Source organism: Lagenorhynchus albirostris, chromosome 2 (assembly GCF_949774975.1).
Source record: "Lagenorhynchus albirostris chromosome 2, mLagAlb1.1, whole genome shotgun sequence".
Classification (NCBI taxonomy): domain Eukaryota; kingdom Metazoa; phylum Chordata; class Mammalia; order Artiodactyla; family Delphinidae; genus Lagenorhynchus; species Lagenorhynchus albirostris.
The window spans coordinates 149,322,532-149,347,217 of record NC_083096.1 but is presented as its reverse complement, the minus strand read 5'-3'; the positions used below and the strand labels follow the sequence as shown (position 1 = coordinate 149,347,217).

At 39.8% G+C, this 24,686-nt stretch overlaps 1 protein-coding gene across 1 annotated transcript in view; it reads right to left on the bottom strand.

Moving 5' to 3' along the window:
* The window catches only part of ZSWIM5 (zinc finger SWIM-type containing 5), a 262,178-nt gene that overhangs the window by 16,524 nt on the left and 220,968 nt on the right, over window positions 1-24,686 (bottom strand). The window contains exons 6-11 of the mRNA XM_060140209.1: window positions 22,421-22,597; window positions 19,964-20,110; window positions 19,314-19,451; window positions 17,648-17,908; window positions 17,298-17,433; window positions 16,288-16,445 (exon numbers count right to left, since the gene is read on the bottom strand). Of these exons, the coding sequence (XP_059996192.1) occupies window positions 16,288-16,445; window positions 17,298-17,433; window positions 17,648-17,908; window positions 19,314-19,451; window positions 19,964-20,110; window positions 22,421-22,597 (1,017 nt within the window). The remainder of the gene's footprint in view (window positions 1-16,287; window positions 16,446-17,297; window positions 17,434-17,647; window positions 17,909-19,313; window positions 19,452-19,963; window positions 20,111-22,420; window positions 22,598-24,686) is intronic.

The window sequence follows — 24,686 nt, the reverse complement described above, 5'->3', positions numbered from 1 at the left end:
TGCTATTATTGTCACCAAAGATTAGAGTTGGATATTTAATGATGGGCCAGGATAGAGATTAATGATGAAGCAGCTACAATAGATGGCCTTAAAAAAGGTGTACTTCTAGGATAATGTGTCTCATTAACATAGATTTCTATATAAGCAGTCTCTTCCAATTAAGTAAGCAGCAATAATCCCTTTTTCACTGATAAATGCATGTTATTCAAGGCCGATTAACTGCTCATACATTTCCCCCATACTGTCTATGGAGATTATTTTTCATCTGTGTTACATATCATCATTGTCATCATTACTAGCCTCATGCTTATTTGGGTTAACACTATTTTAGCAATTTTTCTATCTTGCAATGAATGTACAACAGGTATATAACTTATAATATTCAGTATTTTTTTGATGTCAGCTTGTTCTAACTCAGTGCTTCTACAACCTTAGTTGGCATAAAAGTCATCTGAAGAATTTTTTAAAGCTTAAGATTCTTGGGCTATACCCACAGAGATTTTGATTCAGTAGGTCTAGAGTTAGTTGGGTCTGGGAATTTGCATTTCTAACAAGCTTCCAAGTCATGTTTGTTTTTGTTTTTGGCTGCATTGGGTCTTTGTTGCTGCACACAGGCTTTCTCTAGTTGCAGCGACCGGGGGCTACTCTTTGTTGCTGTGCGCAGGCTTCTCATTGCAGTGGCCTCTCTTGTTGCGGAGCGTGGGTTCTAGGCGCATGGGTTTCAGTAGTTGCAGCACGCGGGCTCAGGAGTTGTGGCATGTGGGCGCTAGAACGCACGGGCTTCAGTAGTTGCAGCGCGTGGGCTTAGTTGCTCTGAGGCATGTGGTTATCTCCCTGGACCAGGGATTGAACCCGTGTCCCCTGCACCGGCAGGTGGATTCCTAACCATTGTGCCACAAGGGAAGCCCCTCCAAGTCATGTTTTATTTATTTATTTATTTATTTATTTATTTATTTATTTAGGCTGTGTTTGGTCTTCGTTGCTGTGCACAGGCTTTCTCTAGTTGTGGTGAATGGGGGCTACTCTTCGTTGCGGTGCACGGGCTTCTCATTGTAGGGGCTTCTCTTGTTGCAGAGCACAGACTCTAGGTGCATGGGCTTCAGTAGCTGTGGCACACGGGCTCAGCAGTTGTGGCTCGCGGGCTCTAGAGCGCAGGCTCAGTACTTCTGGCACATGGGCTTCATTGCTCCGCGGCATGTGGGATCTTCCCGGACCACGGCTCGAACCCGTGTCCCCTGCATTGGTAGGCGGATTCTTAACCACTGCGCCACCAGGGAAGTCCCGCAAGTCATGTTTATGCTGCTTGTCCGCTGACCACACTTTGAGTAGCAAGGTTGGTGACTTTAGACTTTTAGCCTATTAACTTTTAGTGTTAAGTAATGACACTATATATCTTCTCATTAGTGACACAAAACCCTTCAATATCTTCATATACAACTTCACTTTAAAAGCCAAAGTCTCTGCAAAATACTTATCAAGTATCAGCAACTGTGTAAATGGCATAATTAAGGTATACCTGAACAAGCTTCTACAATAACTCTCTTAGAAAGACTTGGGAGTTACCTGCTGCAAGTATCTAGTATGAAAACAAATAAATATTTATATTTGCTCTTCCCTGGGAGTAAAATTTCTTGGTCACAAGAAGTTCATGAGGCATGTGTGTGGAACAGTGGTCCAGGAATGAGTATAGTTTTCTTCCATTCCAGCTTGTGTGCAATAAGCTCATGCCATTGGTACAGATTATTAAGCCAGGTAGAAATTATCTCTTTGATTACCTATGCTTTTTTGTTTATATACTAATAAATAAATCGTGAACAATTTTTTTTTTTTTTGGCTCTGTCACACAGCTTGTGTGATCTTAGTTCCCTGACCAGGGATAGAACCTGGGCCCATGGCAATGAAAGCACGGAGTCCTAACCACTGGATTGCCAGGGAATTCCCTGAATGACTTTGAACCATTGTGGATGTTCGCTTTTTCTAGCTTTACCTGTCTGCTGCATTGGCACATCCCAGAACTTTCAACCTGTGCTTAGAGTCCTTAAAACCTCTTGTTTGCTCATCAATCATTGTTAATTATTATTTTTTTTAAGAAAACAGAACAAAGCTGTTTCATCCACCGTATATACATATTTGAGACTAAGGTTTTCATTAAAAATTACCTTAACAAACTGTCAATATAATTTTCATCTTCTTCATGAAAAGAAGCTATTTCATCATAGTTGTCCAGATATTTTATACCGTGATGCTTCTGAAATTTCTGCAGCCAATATCCTTTTCTTTTAGAAAAAAAAATTTATTTACGTATTTTGCTGCACTGGGTCTTAGTTACGGCATGAGGGATCTTTGTTGCAGCATGCGGGATCTTTAGTTGCTGCATGTGGGATCTAGTTCCCTGACCAGGGATCGAACCTGGCCCCCCTGCATTGGGAATGCGAAGTCTTAGCCACTGGACAGCCAGGGAAGTCCCATGCAGCCAATCTTCTGATATTCTATACTCACCATAAAGGTTCAGTCTTCCATGGCATAATCTAGCTTGTTTCATGAACAACAAACCAGTCAGTGGCATATTCACATTGCTTCATTGTTGAATCCATTCAATCATGGTCGTGTCAATATCTTCATTTTTTGCCGTCTGAAAAATTTCTATTCTTCATTAGTTCTGGTCATTGTTGTCCCTGTAAAACTTCAACTCTTTGTCCTTCTATTATTTCAAGTCATATGTGGTGTTAATTCCCATACCTTATTCTTTAGTAAGATGTCTCATAGACATACCTGATCAAACTTTGCACTAACTCTATTTTCTGTGCTATTGTTAATGACAGAGGCTTCCTTTGCTTCTTATTCTTACCCACAGGAGTATCTTCAATTTTCTGGGCATTTTTTACAGGGCAATTAAACTCAAACTGACAAAATAACAACCATCTAAACGAAAAAGGCAAACAATATTAGTGAACAGCAGAGACGTCTGTGACTGGTAAGAGTGCTGAGAAGCAACTAATGCCTCATGTCAGCTGAGGCCAGGTTTTGCTGTCAACTTAGAAAAAAGTTTGGATTTTCAAAGTTTTTCAGGTTTGGGAATTCCATGTTAAGAGATTTTGGAGCTAAAGTAATATATTTAATCAGTCTCCTATTGATGGCTATTTAGAATGTTTCAAGTATTTTGCAGTTGCAAACAATGTTGGAGTGAATAACTTTGTACAAATACCATTTCACATTTGTATAAATATATTTGTAAGATAAAATCCTGGAAGTGAAATTGCTGGGTCAAAGGACATGTACATTGTAATTTTGATAGATATGCCAAACTGCCCTCCATAAAGGATTATCAATCTATACTCCCATTCTACACCTTTGCAAACACAATGTTTTATCAAAATGTTTTCTTTGATTTTGAAATAATTTAAAACTCAAAGAGAAGTTTCAAGAATACTACAAGCATCATAATTTTCTTGCCCCCGAACCATTTGAAAGTAACTGATTTGATACACAATCACTCCTTGGACTCTGCAGTCTATTTCTGGCAAAAAAGGACACTCTTCTACATACCTGCCACATAACTATCAAAATCAGGAAATGTATATTGACGTATTACTACCACCAAAGGAGACATGACAAACTTAATGCAACACGTGATCTTGTATAAACACATATAAAGATTTTATACAAGATCGTGTGTTATGTTTAGTTTGTCACGTCTCTTCAGTCTTTGACAATTTGGAAAAATTCCTGAGTCTTCCCTTGACATTCATAACCTTGACACCTTTGCAGATTAGACTGGTTATTTTGTAGAATGTCCTTCAATATGGGTATGCCTAATGTTTCCTCATGATTAGATGAAGGTTTGTATTTTTGGTGTAATATAAAAGAAGTGATACTGAATTCTTATTCCTTCCTGTTAGGTAATATATGATTGTGACTTGACCTGTTACTGATGACATATCCATTGCCCCAAAGTTTCCTTGGGACCCTTGGTAATGCCTTCTTCCCTTCCATCCTAACCTGTCCCAGCTCCCATTCTCAGGAAACTGCTGATCATCTTTCTGTCACCATAGTGTGCATTTCTAGAATTTTACACAAATGGAATAATACAATAGGCACTGTTTTTCCTTTGGTCTGGCTTCTTTCACTCAGCATAATCATTTTGAGGTTCATCCATGTTGTAGTATGTATTACTAGTTCGTTCCTTTTCATTACTGAGTAGTATTCTACTGTATGGTTATATCACAGTTTTTATCCATTCACCTGCTGATGGATATTTAGATTGTTTCCAGTTTTTGGTTAAAAATAAAGCTACTATGAACATTCATGTTGAAGTCTTTGTATGGATATATGCTTTCATTTCTTTTGGGTAATACCTATGAGTGGAATGGAAGGATCATATGCATAGGTGTCTATTTAACTTTTTAAGAAACTGCCAAATGGTTTACCAAAGTGGTTGTACAACTTACGTTTCTACCTGCAATGTACAAGAGCTCCAGTTGCTCTTCATCCTTGCCAGTCTTTCCTACAGTCTTCACTACAGCTACTTTTTGTTTTTTAAATTTTAGCCTTTCTCTTATTGTGGTTTTAATTTGCATTTCCCTAAGGACTAATGATATTGAGCATGTTCATGTGCTTACTTCCCAGCAGAATATCTTCTTTGGTGGAGTGTCTGTTCAGATATTTTTCCATTTAAAAAAATGGGTTGTTGAGGACTTCCGGGAAGATGGCGGAAGAGTAAGACGCAGGGATCACCTTCCTTCCCACAGATACACCAGAAATACATATCTACACGTGGAACAACTCCTACAGAACGCCTACTGAATGCTGGCAGATGACCTCAGACCTCCCAAAAGGCAAGAACCCCCCCCCCCCACGTACCTGGGTAGGGCAAAAGAAAAAAGAATAAACAGAGACAAAAGGATAGGGACGGGTCCTGCACCAGCGGGAGGGAACTGTGAAGGAGGAAAAGTGTCCACACACTAGGAAGCCCCTTCATGGGCGGAGACTGCGGGTGGCGGAGGCAGGGGGAGCTTCGGAGCCGCAGAGGAGAGCACAGCAACAGGGGTGCGGAGGGTAAAGCGGAGAGATTCCCACACAGAGGATCGGTGCCGACCGGCACTCACCAGCCCGAGAGGCTTGTCTGCTCACGCGTCAGGGCGGGCGGGGCTGGGAGCTGAGGCTCGGGCTTCAGTTGGAGCGCCGGGAGAGGACTGGGGTTGGCGGCGTGAACACAGCCTGCAGGGCGTTAGTGCACCGCGGCTAGCCGGGAGGGAGTCCGGGGAAATGTCTGGACCTGCCAAGAGGCAAGAGACTTTTTCTTCCCTCTTTATTTCCTGGTGCGCAAGGAGAGGGGATTAAGAACGCTGCTTAAAGGAGCTCCAGAGAAGGGCGCGAGCCGCGGCTAAAAGTGAGGACCCCAGAGACAGACATGAGACGCTAAGGCCGCTGCTGCCGCCACCAAGAAGCCTGTGTGCGAACACAGGTCACTATCCAGACCCCCCTTCCGGGGAGCCTGTGCAGCCCGCCACTGCCAGGGACCCGGGATCCAGGGACAACTCCCCCAGGAGAACGCACGGCGCGCCTCAGGTTGGCGCAACGTCACTCCGGCCTCTGCCGCCGCAGGCTCGCCCTACACTCCGTGACCCTCCCTACCCCCGGCCTGAGTGAGCCAGAGCCTTCGAATCAGCGGCTCCTTTAACCCCGTCCTGTCTGAGCAAAGAACAGACGCCCTCCGGGGACCTACACGCACAGGCGGGGCCAAATCCAAAGCTGAGCCACTGGGAGCTGTGAGAACAAAGAGGAGAAAGGGAAATCTCTCCCAGCAGCCTCAGAAGCAGTGGATTAAACATCCACAATCAACTTGATGTACCCTGCATCTGTGGAATACATGAATAGACAACGAACCATCCCAAATTAAGGAGGTGGACTTTGAGAGCAATATTTATGATTTTTTCCTCTTTTCCTCTTTTTCTGAGTGTGTATGTGTATGCTTCTGTGTGAGATTTTGTCTGTATAGCTTTACTTCCACCATTTGTTCTGTGTTCTATCCATCCGTTTTTTTCTCTTAATTATTTTTTTATTTTAATAACTTCATATATTTTATCTTACTTTATTTTATTTTACTTTGTCTTCTTTCTTTTTTTCCTTCCTTCCCTCCTTCCTTCCTTGCTCCCTCCCTCCCTCCTTTCTTTCTTTCTACTAATTCTTTCTACTTTTTCTCCCTTTTCTTCTGAGCCGTGTGGATGAAAGGCTCTTGGTGCTGCAGCCAGGAGTTAGTGCTGTGCCTCTGAGGTGGGAGAGCCAACTTCAGGACACTGGTCCACAAGAACCTCCCAGCTGCACAGAATATCAAACGACGAAAATCTCCCAGAGATCTCCATCTCAACGCCAGCACCCAGCTTCACTCAACGACCAGCAAGCTACAGTGCTGGACATCCTATGCCAAACAACTAGCAAGACAGGAACACAACCCCACCCTTTAGCAGAGAGGCTGCCCAAAATCATAAGTCTACAGACACCCCCAAACACACAACCAGACGTGGACCTGCCCACCAGAAAGACAAGATCCAGCCTCATCCACCACAACACAGGCACTAGTACCCTCCACCAGGAAGCCTACACAACCCACTTAACCAACCTTAGCCACTGGGGACAGACACCAAAAACAACAGGAACTACGAACCTTCAGACTGCAAAAAGGAGACCCCAAACACAGTAAGATAAGCAAAATGAAAAGACAGAAAAACACACAGCAGATGAAGGAGCAAGATAAAAACCCACCAGACCTAACAAATGAAGAGGAAATAGGCAGTCTACCTGAAAAAGAATTCAGAATAATGATAGTAAAGATGATCCAAAATCTTGGAAATAGAATAGACAAAATGCAAGAAACATTTAACAAGGACCTAGAAGAACTAAAGGTGAAACAAACAATGATGAACAACACAATAAATGAAATGAAAAATACTCTAGATGGGATCAATAGCAGAATAACTGAGGCAGAAGAACGGATAAGTGACCTGGAAGATAAAATAGTGGAAATAACTACTGCAGAGAAGAATAAAGAAAAAAGAATGAAAAGAACTGAGGACAGTCTCAGAGACCTCTGGGACAACATTAAACGCACCAACATTCGAATTATAGGGGTTCCAGAAGAAGAAGAGAAAAAGAAAGGGACTGAGAAAATATTTGAAGAGATTATAGTTGAAAACTTCCCTAATATGGGAAAGGAAATAGTTAATGAAGTCCAGGAAGCACAGAGAGTCCCATACAGGATAAATCCAAGGAGAAATATGCCAAGACATATTAATCAAACTGTCAAAAATTAAATACAAAGAAAGCATATTAAAAGCAGCAAGGGAAAAACAACAAATAACACACAAGGGAATCCCCATAAGGTTAACAGCTGATCTTTCAGCAGAAACTCTGCAAGCCAGAAGGGACTGGCAGGACATATTGAAAGTGATGAAGGAGAAAAACCTGCAACCAAGATTACTCTACCCAGCAAGGATCTCATTCAGATGTGATGGAAAAATTAAAACCTTTAAAGACTAGCAAAAGCTGAGAGAGTTCAGCACCACCAAACCAGCTCTACAACAACTGTTAAAGGAACTTCTCTAGGCAAGAAACACAAGAGAAGGAAAAGACCTACAATAACAAACCCAAAACAATTAAGAAAATGGGAATGGGAAGATACATATCGATAATTACCTTAAATGTAAATGGACTAAATGCTCCAACCAAAACACATAGACTGGCTGAATGGATACAAAAACAAGACGCATATATTTGCTGTCTACAAGAGACCCACTTCAGACTTAGAGACACATACAGACTGAAAGTAAGGGGATGGAAAAAGGTATTTCATGCAAATGGAAACCAAAAGAAAGCTGGAGTAGCAATTCTCATATCAGACAAAACAGACTTTAAAATAAAGACTATTAGAAGAGACAAAGAAGGACACTACATAATGATCAAGGGATCGATCCAAGAAGAAGATATAATAATTGTAAATATTTATGCACCCAACATAGAAGCACCTCAATACATAAGGCAAATACTAACAGCCATGAAAGGGGAAATCGACAGTAACACATTCATAGTAGGGGACTTTAACACCACACTTTCACCAATGGACAGATCATCCAAAATGAAAATAAATAAGGAAACACAAGCTTTAAATGATACATTAAACAAGATGGACTTAATTGATATTTATAGGACATTCCATCCAAAAACAACAGAATACACATTTTTCTCAAGTGCTCATGGAACATTCTCCAAGATAGATCATATCTTGGGTCACAAATCAAGCCTTGGTAAATTTAAGAAAATTGAAATTGTATCAAGTATCTTTTCCGACCACAAGGCTATAAGACTAGATATCAATTACAGGAAAAGATCTGTAAAAAATACAAACACATGGAGGCTAAACAATACACTACTTAATAACGAAGTGCTCACTGAAGAAATCAAAGAGGAAATAAAAAAATACCTAGAAACAAATGACAATGGAGACACGACGACTCCAAATCTATGGGATGCAGCAAAAGCAGTTCTCAGAGGGAAGTTTATAGCAATACAATCCTACCTTAAGAAACAGGAAACATCTCGAATAAACAACCTAACCTTGCACCTAAAGCAATCAGAGAAAGAAGAACAAAAAAACCCCAAAGTTAGCAGAAGGAAAGAAATCATAAAAATCAGATCAGAAATAAATGAAAAAGAAATGAAGGAAACGATAGCAAAGATCAATGAAACTAAAAGCTAGTTCTTTGAAAGGATAAACAAAATTGATAAACCATTAGCCAGACTCATCAAGAAAAAAAGGGAGAAGACTGAAATCAATAGAATTAGAAATGAAAAAGGAGAAGTAACAACTGACACTACAGAAATACAAAAGATCATGAGAGATTACTACAAGCAACTCTATGCCAATAAAATGGACAACCTGGAAGAAATGGACAAATTCTTAGAAAGGCACAACCTGCCAAGACTGAATCAGGAAGAAATAGAAAATACGAACAGACCAATCACAAGCACTGAAATTGAACCTGTGATTAAAAATCTTCCAACAAACAAAAGCCCAGGACCAGATGGCTTCACAGGCGAATTCTATCAAACATTTAGAGAAGAGCTATCACCTATCCTTCTCAAACTCTTCCAAAATATAGCAGAGGGAGGAACACTCCCCAACTCATTCTACGAGGCCACCATCACCCTGATACCAAAACCAGACAAGGATGTCACAAAGAAAGAAAACTACAGGCCAATATCACTGATGAACATAGATGCAAAAATCCTCAACAAAATACTAGCAAATAGAATCCAACAGCACATTAAACGGATCATACACCATGATCAAGTGGGGTTTATTCCAGGAATGCAAGGATTCTTCAATATACGCAAATCAATCAACGTGATACACCATATTAACAAATTGAAGTAGAAAAACCATAATGATCATCTCAATAGATGCAGAGAAAGCTTTTGACAAAATTCAACACCCATTTATGATAAAAACCCTGCAGAAAGTAGGCATAGAGGGAACTTTCCTCAACATAATAAAGGCCATATATGACAAACCCACAGCCAACATCGTCCTCAATGGTGAAAAACTGAAAGCATTTCCACTAAGATCAGGAACAAGACAAGGTTGCCCACTCTCACCATTCTTATTCAACATAGTTTTGGAAGTTTTAGCCACAGCAATCAGAGAAGAAAAGGAAATAAAAGGAATCCAAATCGGAAAAGAAGAAGTAAAGCTGTCACTCTCTGCAGATGACATGATACTATACATAGAGAATCCTAAAGATGCTACCAGAAAACTACTAGAGCTAATCAATGAATTTGGTAAAGTAGCAGGATACAAAATTAATGCACAGAAATCTCTGGCATTCCTATACACTAAGGATGAAAAATCTGAAAGTGAAATCAAGAAAACACTCCCATTTACCACTGCAACAAAAAGAATAAAATATCTAGGAATAAACCTATCTAAGGAGACAAAAGACCTGTATGCAGAAAATTATAAGACACTGATGAAAGAAATTAAAGATGATACAAATAGATGGAGAGATATACCATGTTCTTGGATTGGAAGAATCAACAGTGTGAAAATGACTCTACTACCCAAAGCAATCTACAGATTCAATGCAATCCCTATCAAACTACCATTGGCATTTTTCACAGAACTAGAACAAAAAATTTCACAATTTGTATGGAAACACAAAGACCCCGAAAAGCCAAAGCAATCTTGAGAACGAAAAACAGAGCTGGAGGAATCAGGCTCCCTGACTTCAGACTATACTACGAAGCTACAGTTATCAAGACAGTATGGTTCTGGCACAAAAATAGAAATATAGATCAATGGAACAGGATAGAAAGCCCAGAGATAAACCTACGCACATATGGTCACCTTATCTTTGATAAAGGAGGCAGGAATCTACAGTGGAGAAAGGACAGCTCTTCAATAAGTGGTGCTGGGAAAACTGGACAGGTACATGTAAAAGTATGAGATTAGATCACTCCCTAACACCATACACAAAAATAAGCTCAAAATGGATTAAAGACCTAAATGTAAGGCCAGAAACTATCAAACTCTTAGAGGAAAACATAGGCAGGACACTCTATGACATAAATCACAGCAAGGTCCTTTTTGACCCACCTCATAGAGAAATGGAAATAAAAACAAACAAATGGGACCTAATGAAACTTAAAAGCTTTTGTGCAGCAAAGGAAACCATAAACAAGACGAAAAGACAACCCTCAGAATGGGAGAAAATATTTGCAAATGAAGCAACTGACAAAGGATTAATCTCCAAAATTTATAAGCAGCTCATGCAGCTTAGTAACAAAAAAAGAATCCAATCCAAAAATGGGCAGAAGACCTACATAGACATTTCTCCAAAGAAGATATACAGACTGCCAACAAACACATGAAAGAATGCTCAACATCACTAATCATTGGAGAAATGCAAATCAAAACTACAATGAGATATCATCTCACACCAGTCAGAATGGCCATCATCTAAAAATCTAGAAACAATAAATGCTGGAGAGGGTGTGGAGAAAAGGGAACCCTCTTACACTGTTGCTGGGAATGTAAATTGACACAGCCACTGTGGAGAACAGTATGGAGGTTCCTTAAAAAACTACAAATAGAACTACCATATGACCCAGCAGTCCCACTACTGGGCATATACCCTGAGCAAACCATAATTCAAAAAGAGTCGTGTACCAAAACGTTCATTGCAGGTCTATTTACAACAGCCCGGAGATGGAAACAACCTAAGTGTCCATCATCGGATGAATGGATAAAGAAGATGTGGCACATATATACAATGAAATATTACTCAGCCATAAAAAGAAATGAAATTGAGCTATTTGTAATGAGGTGGATAGACCTAGAGTCTGTCATACAGAGTGAAGTAAGTCAGAAAGAGAGAGACAAATACCGTATGCTAACACATATATATGGAATTTAAGGGGAAAAAATGTCATGAAGAACCTAGGGGTGAAACAGAAATAAAGACAGAGACTTACTAGAGAATGGACTTGAGGATATGGGGAGGGGGAAGGGTAAACTGTGACAAAGCGAGAGAGAGGCATGGACATATATACACTACCAAACGTAAGGTAGATAGCTAGTGGGAAGCAGCCGCATAGCACAGGGAGATCAGCTTGGTGCTTTGTGAGCGCCTGGAGGGGTGGGATAGGGAGGGTGGGAGGGAGGGAGACCCAAGCGGGAAGAGATATGGGAATATATGTATATATATAACTGATTCATTTTGTTGTGAAGCTGAAACTAACATACCATTGTAAAGCAATTATACTCCAATAAAGATGTTAAAATGAAAAAAAAAATAAAAATGGGTTGTTCATTTTCTTATTATTGTGTTTTGAGAGTTCTTTACATATTCTGGATGCAAGTCTTTTATGAAATATGTGATTTGCAAATATTTCTCCCCCTCTGTGGCTTATCTTTTCATTCTCAATAGTAACTTTCACAGAGCAGAAGTTCTTAATTTGGTAAGTCGAATTTATCAATTTTTTTCTCTTATGGATTGTGCTTTTAGTGTTGTATTTAAGAAATCTTTGCCTAACTAAAAATGAAAATGATTTTGTCCTGTGTTTTCTTCTAAAAGTTTTATAGTTTTAGCTTTTACATTTAGGTCCTTGATGCATCATGAGCTAATTTTTGTATATGTTTTACCACTTGTTGAAAGAACTTCATTTTCTTCAACTGAATTGGTTTTGCCCCTTTACTGAAATAGATTGGCCGCATATATGTGGATCTGTATTGGGACTCTATTTTCTTTCAGTGATCTATTTGTGTATCTTTACATCAATAACCCTTTGCTGATTACTACAGCTTTATAATAAGTCTTGAAATCAGGTGGTGTTAGTCGTCCCACTTTATTTTTCTTTCACAAAGTTGTTTCTGGCTACTCTAGGTCCTTTGAATTTCCATACGAATTTCGGAGTCAGATTATTGATTTCTACTCCAAAAAGCCTATTAGGATTTTGATTTGGATAGCACTGAATCTATATATCAAATTGTAGAGAATCAACATCTTAATAATACTGTCTTCCAATCCATGAGTGCAGTATGTCCCATTTATTTAGGTTTTCTTTAATTTCTCTCAGCAATGTTTTACGATTTTCATTGTATGATTTTCTTGTACATATTTTGCTAGGTTTATTCTCAAGTGTTTCATGTTTTCTTGATGTTATAATGATAATTTAAAAAATTTCAGTTTCTGATTGTTTGTTGCTGGTATATTGAAATATCATTGATTTTTGTATATTGATCTTGTACCCTGAAACATTGCTAAATCTGTTATTAGTTCTAATAGCTTTTTGTAGACTCCATAGGATTCTCTACATAGACAATCAATGTCATCAGAGAATAAAGACAGTTTTACTTCTTCCTTTCTAATCTGGATAGCTTTTACTTCTTTTTAGTGTTTTATTGTACTGGCTAAAATCATCGGTATAATATTGAAATAGAAGAGGTGAAAGTAAACATCTTTGCCTTGTTCTTGACGTTAGGAAGAAAACATTCAGTCTTTTACCATTAAGTATAAGGGTAGCTGTATCATAGAGGCCCTTTATCATGTTGAAGAAGTTCCCTTCTATTCCTAGTTTGTTGAGGGTTTTAACTGTTTTTATTAGGAATAAATGTTGGATTTTATCAGGTTCTTTTTCCATATTACTGAGATGATCATATGGGTATTCTTTTTTACTCTATTAGTATGGTGAAATACAGTGATTGATTTTTGAATGTTAAAACAGCCGTGCATTCCTGGGGGTAAACCCTACTTATTACAATATATTATCCTTTTTTATACATTATTGGATTCAATCTGTTACAATTTTTATTAAGAATTTTTGCACCTATGCTCATGAGAGAGATTATTCTGAATTTTCTTTTTTATAATAGTTTTTTGTCTGATTTTGGTGTGAGGCTAATGCTGATTTTATAGACTGAGCTGGGAAATACTTCCTCCTCTTCAACTTTCTGCAAGAGTTTATACAGAATTGTTATGTTTTCCTTAAATGTTTGGTAGAATTTACCATTTAGTCCTGGATTTTCTTTCTTTTCTTTCAAAGGTTTTTAACTACCAATTCAATTTCTTTGAAATTCTTTTCTTTTTACTGTGGTAAAATACACATAATAAAATTTACAATTTTAACCATTTAAGGGTACAATTCAGTGACATTAAAGACATTCACATTGTTGTGCAACCATCACCACTATTTCCAGAACTTTCTCATCATCCCAAATTTGTAGAGAGATACTTTGAAACTATGTAAATATCCTGTTCCTCATCAAATGTTCAACCACTAGCTTAGCATCTATTGCTATTTCTTCACTGTGGCTATTCTAGGTAACTCATATAAGTGGAATCATACAATGTTTGTCTTTTTGTGTCTGGTTTATTTCACTTAGCATAATGTTTTCAAGGCTCACCCATGTTGTAGCATATATCAGAATTTCATTCCTTTTTGTGGCTAAATAATATTCCGTTGTGTGCATATGCTCCATTTTGTTTACCCATTCACCTGTTCACGGATACCTGAGTTATTTCCAACTTTTGGCTACTGTGAATAGTGCTGCTATTAATACTGGTGTACAAATAATCTGTTTAAGTCCATGTTTTCAATTCTTTTGGGTATATACCTAGCTAATTCTTATTTATTTTTGAGTGAACTTTGGTAGTTTGCATCTATGAAGAAATTAGTCTATTTCATTATGTTTTTAATTTATTAGCATAAAGTTATTCATAATATTCCCTTATTAACATTTTAATGCCTTTAGAATTTGTTGTGATGTCACTTTTCCCATTCTTGATATTGGTAATTTTTGTCTTCTCATTTTTTCTTGATCAGTCTGGACAAAGATTTCAATTTTATTTATCTTTTCAAAGAAACAGCTTTTTGTCTCATTGATTTTGTCTGTTTTTCTATAGTTTATTTCATTGATTTCTGTTCTAATCTCTATTATTTCTTTTCTTTTGCTTACTTTAGGTTTCATCTGCTCTTCCTTTTCTGGCTTCTTAAGGCAGAATCTGAGATCACTGATTTGAAACCTTTCTTCTTTTCAAATATAGGTATTAAGTGCTAAAAATTTCCTGCTAAGTAAAGCTTTAAATCCAATCCACACATTTTTATATGTTGTGCTTTTTCATTCAGTTTAAAATATTTTCTAATTTTCTTGTGTTATTTTCCCTTTGTCCAATGAGTTATATGGAAGTGTGTGGTTTAATTTCCAAAACTTTGGTGGATTTTCCATATATCTTTTTATTATTGATTTCTAATTCAACTGTGGTTGTCTGGAAAAGATTTTTATTTCACCTTTGTTTTTGAAAGATATTTTCACTGGTATAGAATTCTAGGTCAAAAGTTTTTTTAAAAAGTACTTTAAAGATTATTCTCCACTGTCTTCTGGCTTACACTGCCTCTAATGAGAAACCTGCTCTCATACTTATCTTTTGTCCTTTTTATGTAATGTGTATTTTTTCCCTCTAGTTGCTTTTAAGTAAGATTTTCCCTTTTATCACTGGTTTTAAGCAATTTGATTATGATGTGCCTTGGTATAATTTTCTCCATATTTCTTGTGCTTGAGATCATTGAGCATCCTGGATTTGCAGTCATCCTTATCCTGCTTGGAATCTGACACTCCATGCCAGGCCACTGCCACCCCCACTTCTGACATGGATGACTATTGTCAAATTTATTACTTTTGCCAATAAGATTTGTGAAAAATGTTATCTCAGGGTAATTTTAATTTGTATTTCTCCAGTGAGGCCAGGCATTTTAATTGTTTAAAAGTCATCTGTATCTTCTTTTCTGTAAACTGACTGATCATAGTTTGTTTAATTTTTGTATTGGTTTTTTGATCATTTTTATATTGATTTATCTGTATCTTATCTTTTCTACAATGAGCATGCATTTTTTTTGCAATAAGAAGACACAACATAAAGTAATTTTAAATTTAAAAAGTGCTTTTAAAAACTCATGTAGTTTCCTGGTATTGGAAAAATATTCATAGTCCATGGTAGCTAGTATTTTATTATAACTTCTCAGGGGCTTATTTTCACTTCTCTTTGTGATAAAACCTACATAACTAACATGAAGTATGTGAGCTTAAAAGCCTGAGTCACTCTGGACTGCTTATCTTTTGACCAGGGGCCCTAGAAAAATCATAAACTCTCGTATCTGTAAAGAGATCTGGAGCTCCATCACTTCAGTAGATCTTCCAGTGGCCCTGGGAAGCTGACAGGTCATTGACAATGATCCCCATTTTATAGATTTTTTTTTTTTTTTTGCGGTAAGCGGGCCTCTCACTGTTGTGGCCTCTCCCGTTGCGGAGCACAGGCTCTGGACGCGCAGGCTCAGCGGCCATGGCTCACGGGCCCAGCCGCTCCGTGGCACGTGGGATCTTCCCGGACTGGGGCACGAACCCGCGTCCCCTGCATTGGCAGGCGGACTCTCAACCACTGCGCCACCAGGGAAGCCCCCCATTTTATAGATTTTTAAACCAGAGGCTTAGAAAGGTAAAGTGACTTTATCATATGGAAGGTTAGATTTAGAAGTTACCTTAAAGATGATCTGATTCTCTGTACTCAGAGTCCTACAATTAGTAACTACAGCAAAACTTTGGCTTGGACTCAGGTGTTCATTCTAATAGCAGTAATCAAAGTGAGGATCCCTATCACTATAAGTGCTTAGGGGAGGACAGATAGCTTCTCTGGGTAGGCATACTGGGGGTGCTGGAGCCTTAGGTCTTTCTATGCTCACCTTTGGCAGCAGTCAGCATGGTGGAGGCCAGTTCACACTGCTGTGATTCCAAGTGTCCAAGCGTGAACCAGCGAGGGTAACGGCTGGGCACCACAGATACCATATGGTGAGGGTGGGAAGTGTCGCCTGCAGAAGTTGAGTTTTCTAGAACAGGTAACCTAGAAGACCCAGGGAGAGTCATAAGCTATCACCCAGACCCTTGCCATCTGGAGCCACCTTAGAGCAGCTTGTTCTTTGCTGGGGAGGAATTGGGCAGGAAAGGGTTAATAAAGAACTTTGAAGGTTTTAAAACCTATGGTACCGTACTCTATATGAGGTGAGTGCCTGGGCACTTGTAGAACTCAAGATGAATAGTTCTTACTGCAAATGGATTTGAAAGACAGTTCAAAAACCATCAGATTATTTTTAAAAGCATAAGAAATATATGCCAAGTAATCCTCAGCAGTCCTTTCTGGTTGAGCTGAGGAGCTTTCTCAGCCTTAGAGCCTAACTAAAATTCTTCTTCTGTATGTTCTGCTGCATCCTAGAGGTCCACCTGCCTGAACCAAGGATCCTATTCTAGTTTGGAAACAGGATGCCCATAGCTCATTGTTCTCAAGTCTTGATATAGAAAAACTTACTTCTACTTCCCCAGATGTAGCTGGTGACCTATGCCTGGGAACCATTTCTCAGTTAGGTATGGTAAGGCTCAAACCCCTTGTGAAGCTGCCAAACTGGGCCCAGAACAAAGAGACTCAGGCCTTGGGTGCTCTATATCTGTTAAAAATTCAGAGACTTCCTCAGACAGTTCACTGAGAATGCAGCCAGGGAGCAAGTGCGTCACCAGCAAGGCATCCCAGATAGGAATCCTAGATCGTATGAAAATATCTGAAGCATTTTAGGGCAGGCTGATGGCAGGTCCAATCGAATAGAGAAAGAGTGAAAGAGAAGAAAGTGAGATAAACAAAGAAAAAGAACATCTGAGACTTCTGGTTTAGTGGAGGCATTTGGGCTAGGAAAGGGCTACCCACCTCATGGCACGTAAGGCTAATTTATAGGACAGGTCTGGATCATGAGGCAGTAGAGCTGAGAACAAATACTTGGCAAAGGTATGCATGGGAACACTCTCTCGGTGGATGACTTCTCCCAGACCGCTGAAGGGGCCTCCTGCAGGAAAAAGATAAGCCAGCCAGTTATTTATCTGTATGCTTTTATTTGTCTGCCTGGACTTGAGCCTTAGGATCCCACATGTGTTTGCTAGCCAAAAGAACCTTCACTATACTTTAACGTTAAAAATGTTGCTATACCTGTGCTCTGTTAGACAGGGGAACCCAGAGTCACAGGCCTAAGACTCGGTGACAATAGCCCCTTCTCTACTTACCTTCCAGGAGTAAGATGCACTGCTTCTGCAGTGTTTGCACTAGCTCATCATCCAGCTGCAGCTCCTGGAGTCGACTCAGGAGCTGCTCCTCATTACGGCACACCTTGTCCTGTGCGTAGAGGCCTTCAGGCATCACCCTCTGTTGACCCATCCCCATCAGAGCAACTTCCATGGCCAATGACAGGTAGGACTCACTGCTGTCTGGGCAGCCTGCAGCCACAGGCACATGCTGGTACACAGGGGCTCTGCTTTCATTAATATCTGAGGACAACAGGGCACCGGATTCGGTAGGTCAGGCCCCATGGATTTTTCTGCCTCTCTTCCCCCCACACTTTGGAATACAGCTTGGTCAAGAGCTAACACAGGGAAGCTGAGTCAAACACCAGAACAGTAAGACAAATATACTGAAAAAAGGTTATACAGGGTTACAAAGATTCCTAACTCCTTCCTAATGCATTATCTGGCTAGGCCAGCTGGGGAAGGATACAATCATACTAATCTTTTGCTAGAATGTTATGTAATACTAATTAACTATTTTTGTGTCTGTCTCTTCACTAGAATGTAAGAACCTTAAAGGAAAGAGACTTTATCTTACTGCCTGAGGCATCTCCAGGGCCTGGTATGTGGAAGGAGCTAAGTGTATGTCTATGGTAAATAAACCCCAAGTACAACTTCAGGTTTTCAAGATGTAAGTGTCATTGTGCAGATGAAACAGACCAAAGATGATGAGTCCTTTTTCAGGGGATCAGAGGGAAGATAGGGTAGCTCCTACCTTGCATTGGGGCCACCCCTTGTATCTCTACCCACAGAAATCCAAATCCATCCAGTTAAACTATTACTTTTGTGACATTTGCAACTTTTATGTTATTAGTACTTTATATGGTCCACCTTTGGGTTCAAAGTTTCAGGAGGAGAGCACAGGTGTAAAAGCCAGAGTCTTAATTTCTTTCCTTTCCCCTTCCTCCATCTGGTATTTATGGAAGACTATTAAATGGGAGTTACTGCCCTGAGTGCTAGGATCACAATGATAAGTCATAATTTCTGCGTTCAGGGACCTGACAGTCTAGTAAGAGATACTTACTTGTAAACAGATTGTAATGCAGTGTGCTAAATACCGTAACAGATGTATGTATACAGTACAGTGATAGCATAAAGGAAAGAAGAATCAGTTCTGTCTCAAGTCCTTGCTACTTTGAGACTTTATTAAATTACTTCTCTTTTATTTCTGTTTTGTAAATTTGGTACAAAACCACCATAAAGGAGAATGTTCAAGGGGAACATGAGAGTATTACGCAAGGTATACACACTGCTGATGGAAGTTTTTTCCCCCTTCCAGACTCTGAGGACTACTTGGCCTCTGACTCCTCAAATCCCCCTAGGCCTTCTTATTCCCCTTGGATTACTCTTTAGGCATTCACACGGTAGGGAAGTGAGAGGAGCAAAGGAAGACTGAGGCTGGCACAGTAAAATGGGTGAGTAGGACAGGGCCAGTCCACAGAGTGGGAAAGGAAGGTGGGAAAGAGAGCAATCCCAAGAAAACCTCTCAGGGGAGGTCCAGTTTGGATAAGAGACCAAAAGGCTGCAAGAGGGGTAAAACAGCCTCTGTCATGGAGGAGAAGAGAGCTCCCAAGGGCAGTTTCGGCTTGCCTTGGGCTGACCCCTGTACCTGACACTTCCAGATAGCCATCATCATTCAGGCGGCAGGCCTCAGTCAAAGTGAGAAACAGGCAGCCAATGGGATCCAGGGGGTGGCCCACCCAGCCTTCTAGGTTTGTGATCGTTGTGGTTCCTCTCTGCAACAGTTCTGGAAACAAGCAGGTCAAGGTTTCAGAGACTGATAGAGACACACTGCTCTCTGTCCCTGCCCGGTCTCTCCATTAGTCTCTTCACCAGTCTCTTTCAGACACTGGCCCTGAAACTCAAAGTAAAGCTTCCCTCACTGTCTTGCTCTGGGTTGATGAGACTGGTCACAAGCTCATCATCCAGCTCTGAGGCATGTGGTGTGCATTTAGGCTGCCTGCTGACAGCACACATATGTAGATACAGCTTTACAGATCTTCTCATACCAGATCTTAGTGGATTCAACTGTCCTGTGAGAGAGGCAGGCCAGCATTATTATTCCCATTTTACAGATAAGAAAACTGATATTCATAGAGGTAAAGTGAGGCACTCCACACAGCAAGGAGAATGACCTAGAATCCCCTAGCCCCTGTAACACCAGGAAACTTAATGAAAATTAAGTACTAGGCCTTGCAGCCCCTGAGGGTCCTCCTCAGCCTCAGCCTAAGGAGTTAAGATGGCTCTTGATCACTATACCTTTCTTCTGATGCTTGTAGATTTCCAGCTGCCGTTGCTGCTGCAACCTCAGAGTATTGATAATGGCCACTGTGAGTCTGAGGGCCTCTTTTGGGTAACCATGGGAACGCAGGGCATCAACCCGAGCACAGGCTGTAGGCACATGCTCTACCAGATGAGAAGAAAATATTTTGATTGAGTTAAATTTTCAAATCAGGAAAATTCATGCTTGACAAAGGGAGACTGTATTCAGTTCAGTTCCTCAAATTCAACCTGACATCTACTGTGTACCAGAAATTGTATCTTACCTTTTAGGGATAGAACGTTGAATAAGTCACACGTACTACCTCCAAGGAGACACCCTGCAACCCCAGTGTAGTGGTTTGGTGTAGAAAGGGACAAAGAACTAGGATAATAAAATGTTGTACCTCTTTGTGAACATGTACTACAGGAAGGCAATGTAGCAACAAACTGCCTTTATAGAGGGAAAGGCCTCATTTGTTTATTAATCCTATGCTTCCTGAGAACCTATTAAATGCCAGGTAGCATGCTGGGCAAAGCAGCTACAAAGATGAATAAGAAATGGTCACTTTCCTCAAAGTGCTCACAAATGATACATAAACATATCATTATAAAACAGTTGAAAAGAAATGACATGATACAAATATACACAGAAAGAAAATAACATTTGAGCTGTATCCTTTGTAGGGCAAGTAATATTTTAAATATGTAGACAAGCAGGGAAAGGCATTCCTGGTTGCCTTTATATATAACATATAAACAGAGGCATATAAGTAAAAGCATAAAAAGTATTCTAGATAACATCTTCAGAGTACGGCAAATAGTTCTGTGTGGAGTTAGGTTATGTGGCTAGAGATAGCCTGGAAAGGTAGAGTCTGGGATGTTAAGAGCTTTGGATGCCATACTAAGGAGTTTGGATTTACCTTAGGTATAACAAATGACTACCAAAGGCTTATAAATGGGGAAGTGATTATAATGAGATTTACGGTTCATTTTGTGATTTCTTTTAAGATAACATTAAAAATTATACAAATAGTTATAGAAAATTTGAAAATATAGATAAAACAAAATAAATATTGGAGATAACCATTATTTCTAGTTTCATATTTCATTTTATGAAAAAAATATATATCCAGACTTTTCTATTTAATTTTAATAAAAATGGGATTTTTTTTTTAAATGGGATATTTTAATTATTGTTTTGTAACTAGGTTTTTCCACTTAATAACATATTGTAAATATTTTCCCATATTAAATACACTTCTATAACATTAAAAATGATTACATATCATTCCACTGAATATACATACTATCCATTAAGTCAATCAATCCCCTATTGTTGGACATTTAGATTGCTTCCAATTTTTCTCCTCTGTACATTATACATCCATGCTCTAATAAGCCCCATAACTTTATGCATATTCTTAGTTAATTATAGCTCAGGATAAATTCCTAGAGGTGGAATTCCTGGATCAAGGGCTATGAATGTATTTTAAAGGCTTTTGATAAATGTTGTTGAAATGTTGTAAGCATTTACATTCCTACCAGTAGTATATGAGATTACCTCTCCTACACCAAAACCTAATTATCTTTATTTATAAAATTTCTGACTATTTGACAATTGAAACATGATAATTCAGTGTTGTTTTGATTTGCATCTTTGTTTATTAATGAGGTTATATTTTTTCTCATGCTTGTTATATATATGTTTTAGAAGTGTTAGATCAGAGAAGAAGAAATATAATCAAAGGGAATTTCAGGTGGATTCAGCAAGATCTTGTGAAAGACAAAGGTATGGGGTGAGGGATGGAGGTAGGGAATTGGGAGATGATAATAAAAATGTACGCAATTGTCGTTAAGACTCAGAAAATGCGTATTTTTTAAAAGTGTCTAGTTTGGAATGGGCATTCTGTAATAAAGTCAAGAACAGATTGACAGAGGCTAGAGGAGGGTTTAAACTCACAATGGAACAGCTCTATTCTGTTATGATGACGGAAGGAATGAGGAAAGGAAGACAGCTTGGTGACAAATGCAGATAGTGCCTTAGCTACTACTACAGAGTAATTTAAGTTTTAAAGTTCATGCCTTTTCAGCAAAATATGTAATTTCAGAGTCGATTACAATGTTGCTCAGTAACTGCTGACTAAGAGAGCCTGTGAACTAATGTCTAATGATTTTGTTAGTACTCTTTCAGATTTACTAACTCCTTTCCCCTCCCCAAACTTAGGAAACAATATAAATCCCTCTATTTGAGGTTACTGTACCTCACTTGTACATATGCAAATCGCCCAGGCTACACATAAATACCCTGAGGCCCTAGTCAAGGCCCCAGAAGATCTGTATGAAGACTGTCCAAAGTGTAGTTGTGTTGCTGGTACCTATGCAGATGGCTCACTCAAGCTTGGCATGAGGTGAGAGAGGGCTCTGAAATTCTGAGAGTAGGACAGGTACACTTACCAAGCCACAGTGGCTGGCCTTGGGAATTAAAGAGTAGCCTCTCACTTTCCTGCTGGCAGGCAGGAGCTATATATACATCACTGCTGATTATTCGCTGTAAGTGGCTGTCCTGCCAATGCAATTCACGGCCCTCGATGGCTCTAGTGAACACTGTCCGCCTTGGTCTGGATAAAGAATCTGGGGAAAGAAAGAAATGCAGCAGTTCAATGATGGGTAATCTGAAGCTCTAGCTCCTGTGTCTTCTTCAGGGTGGGAAGAATGGCAGAAGAATAGTGTATAGTTAGTGACAGCAGTCACTCTGCCATCTGTCTGGGTGTTCGTTGTGTTGCTTCTTTATTGGATGGCTTTTAGTGTGTCTGTGCCGTCTATGGGAAAACCTTTCTACATAAATCTATGGCTGAAGACCAGTTTCTCGTAGGACCCAGAAACACATGAAAGAGAGGAGGGACCGTGGTGCTCAGCTGCTCAATTATGAGGATACAACCTGCTTCTATAGAAGCCAGAGGACCAGAGAAGCAGCTAGGTAATGTCCCTGGCCAACCCATAACCTGTTTCTTTTACAGCATGACCCACATCAGACTAAGTACTTCTGTGACATGGATATAAAAGCTGAAAAAGAGGGCTTCCCTGGTGGCGCAGTGGTTGAGAGTCTGCCTGCCGATGCAGGGGACACGGGTTCGTGCCCCGGTCCGGGGGGATCCCACATGCCGCGGAGCGGCTGGGCCCGTGAGCCATGGCCGCTGAGCCTGCGTGTCTGGAGCCTGTGCTCCGCAACGGGAGAGGCCACAACAGTGAGAGGCCCGCATACCGCAAAAAACAAAAAACAAACAAAAAAAAAAAATTAAAAAGCTGAAAAAGAGCTGAAGCCCTGTGTATTCTGGTATCTTTATTACACTAGTGTCTGCAAGCTTACAACCTTGTTCTCCCATAAGAAAAATTGATGCTGACAAAAGACTAAACTGTTTTCTCACTGGAGTCCTACCATGCCATCTCTCTTCAGGAAAAGGGCTGCAGGGAAACAGTAGACAAAGTAAGCTCAATTCTTCAGGGTGGTGTGTAGGAAGACCAAATGGAAGATACAATAATAAAATGTGGATATAGGAGGACTCATGGAAGTGACATTTAAGGAAATGAAAACATAAACGATCATTTAACTCTCTGCCAGACTAAGAACAGTTGAAACTATTTTGGGATCAAGAACTGAAATACAGGTATTTCCCGAGATGCCCAAATGAGTTGTGCATCTACTGAGCCTGTGCAAAAATACTGGGAGGGAAAGTCAGAGGATTCAGACTGAACATGAAAGAAATGAACATATTCATCTACTAAGCAAAAGTCCTTGGAATCTGGTCATCTCTTCAGAAAACTGTATATTCCTTAGAGTGCAGGCTCAGAGGATTAAATCAGAATAGCACTGACAATATTTACTGAAATTGCTTCTCCTTCATGTCACCCCTCAGCTGAAGCACAACGACCCTTCTACTGGCTGCAGTCGGAGCCCCTCTCCTGCTAAACTGAGAATCCACCGTGGGTCTGCTCAGCCCACAGTGGGGATTAGGCTCCCAATATGTTTTGCATTTCATGAAGTCAGCAAATAATGACTGCCTGCTACATGGCAGGTATTGTTCTAGGTATTGAGGATATAAGAAGTCCTTGGCTTCATGGACCTTTATATTCAAATGGGGAGAGACAGTTAAATGAATGTATAGTATAGTAAATATATACAATGGTTATGAGTGCTAAGGAAGAGACTAAAGCAAAGTTAGGGAGAAAGGCAAGCTGGTATTGGGTGGGGGTTATTGTTTTATATAGCATGGTTTTTAATAAGGTAACATTTGAACAGAGACCTGAAGGAACTGAAGAGCAAGCCTCAGATATAACTAAGGGAAGAGCATCCTAGGCAAAAGGAACAGCAAGTGCTACTGGTGGGAACATATTTGGAGCGTTTGAGGGTAGTGAGGAGGCCAGTGTACCTAGAATGGAGTAAATAAGCAGGAAAGTCATAGGAGATGAGGCCAGAGAGATACTAGGAAACCAGACCATGGAGAGCCTTCTGGGCCATGAGGCAAAGATGAGAAATCACTGGAGGTCATTGAGCCATTGAAGGTATATGATCTGATTTGCATTTTAAAAGGACAACTGGCAGCAGTATTGAGAACAGACTTTACGATGGAAGCGTTAGGAGGCCACTGCAATAATTTGTGAAAGATGATGGTAATCTGTCCAGAGTAATAAGCAGTGGAGGTGATGAGAGTAAATAAACCCT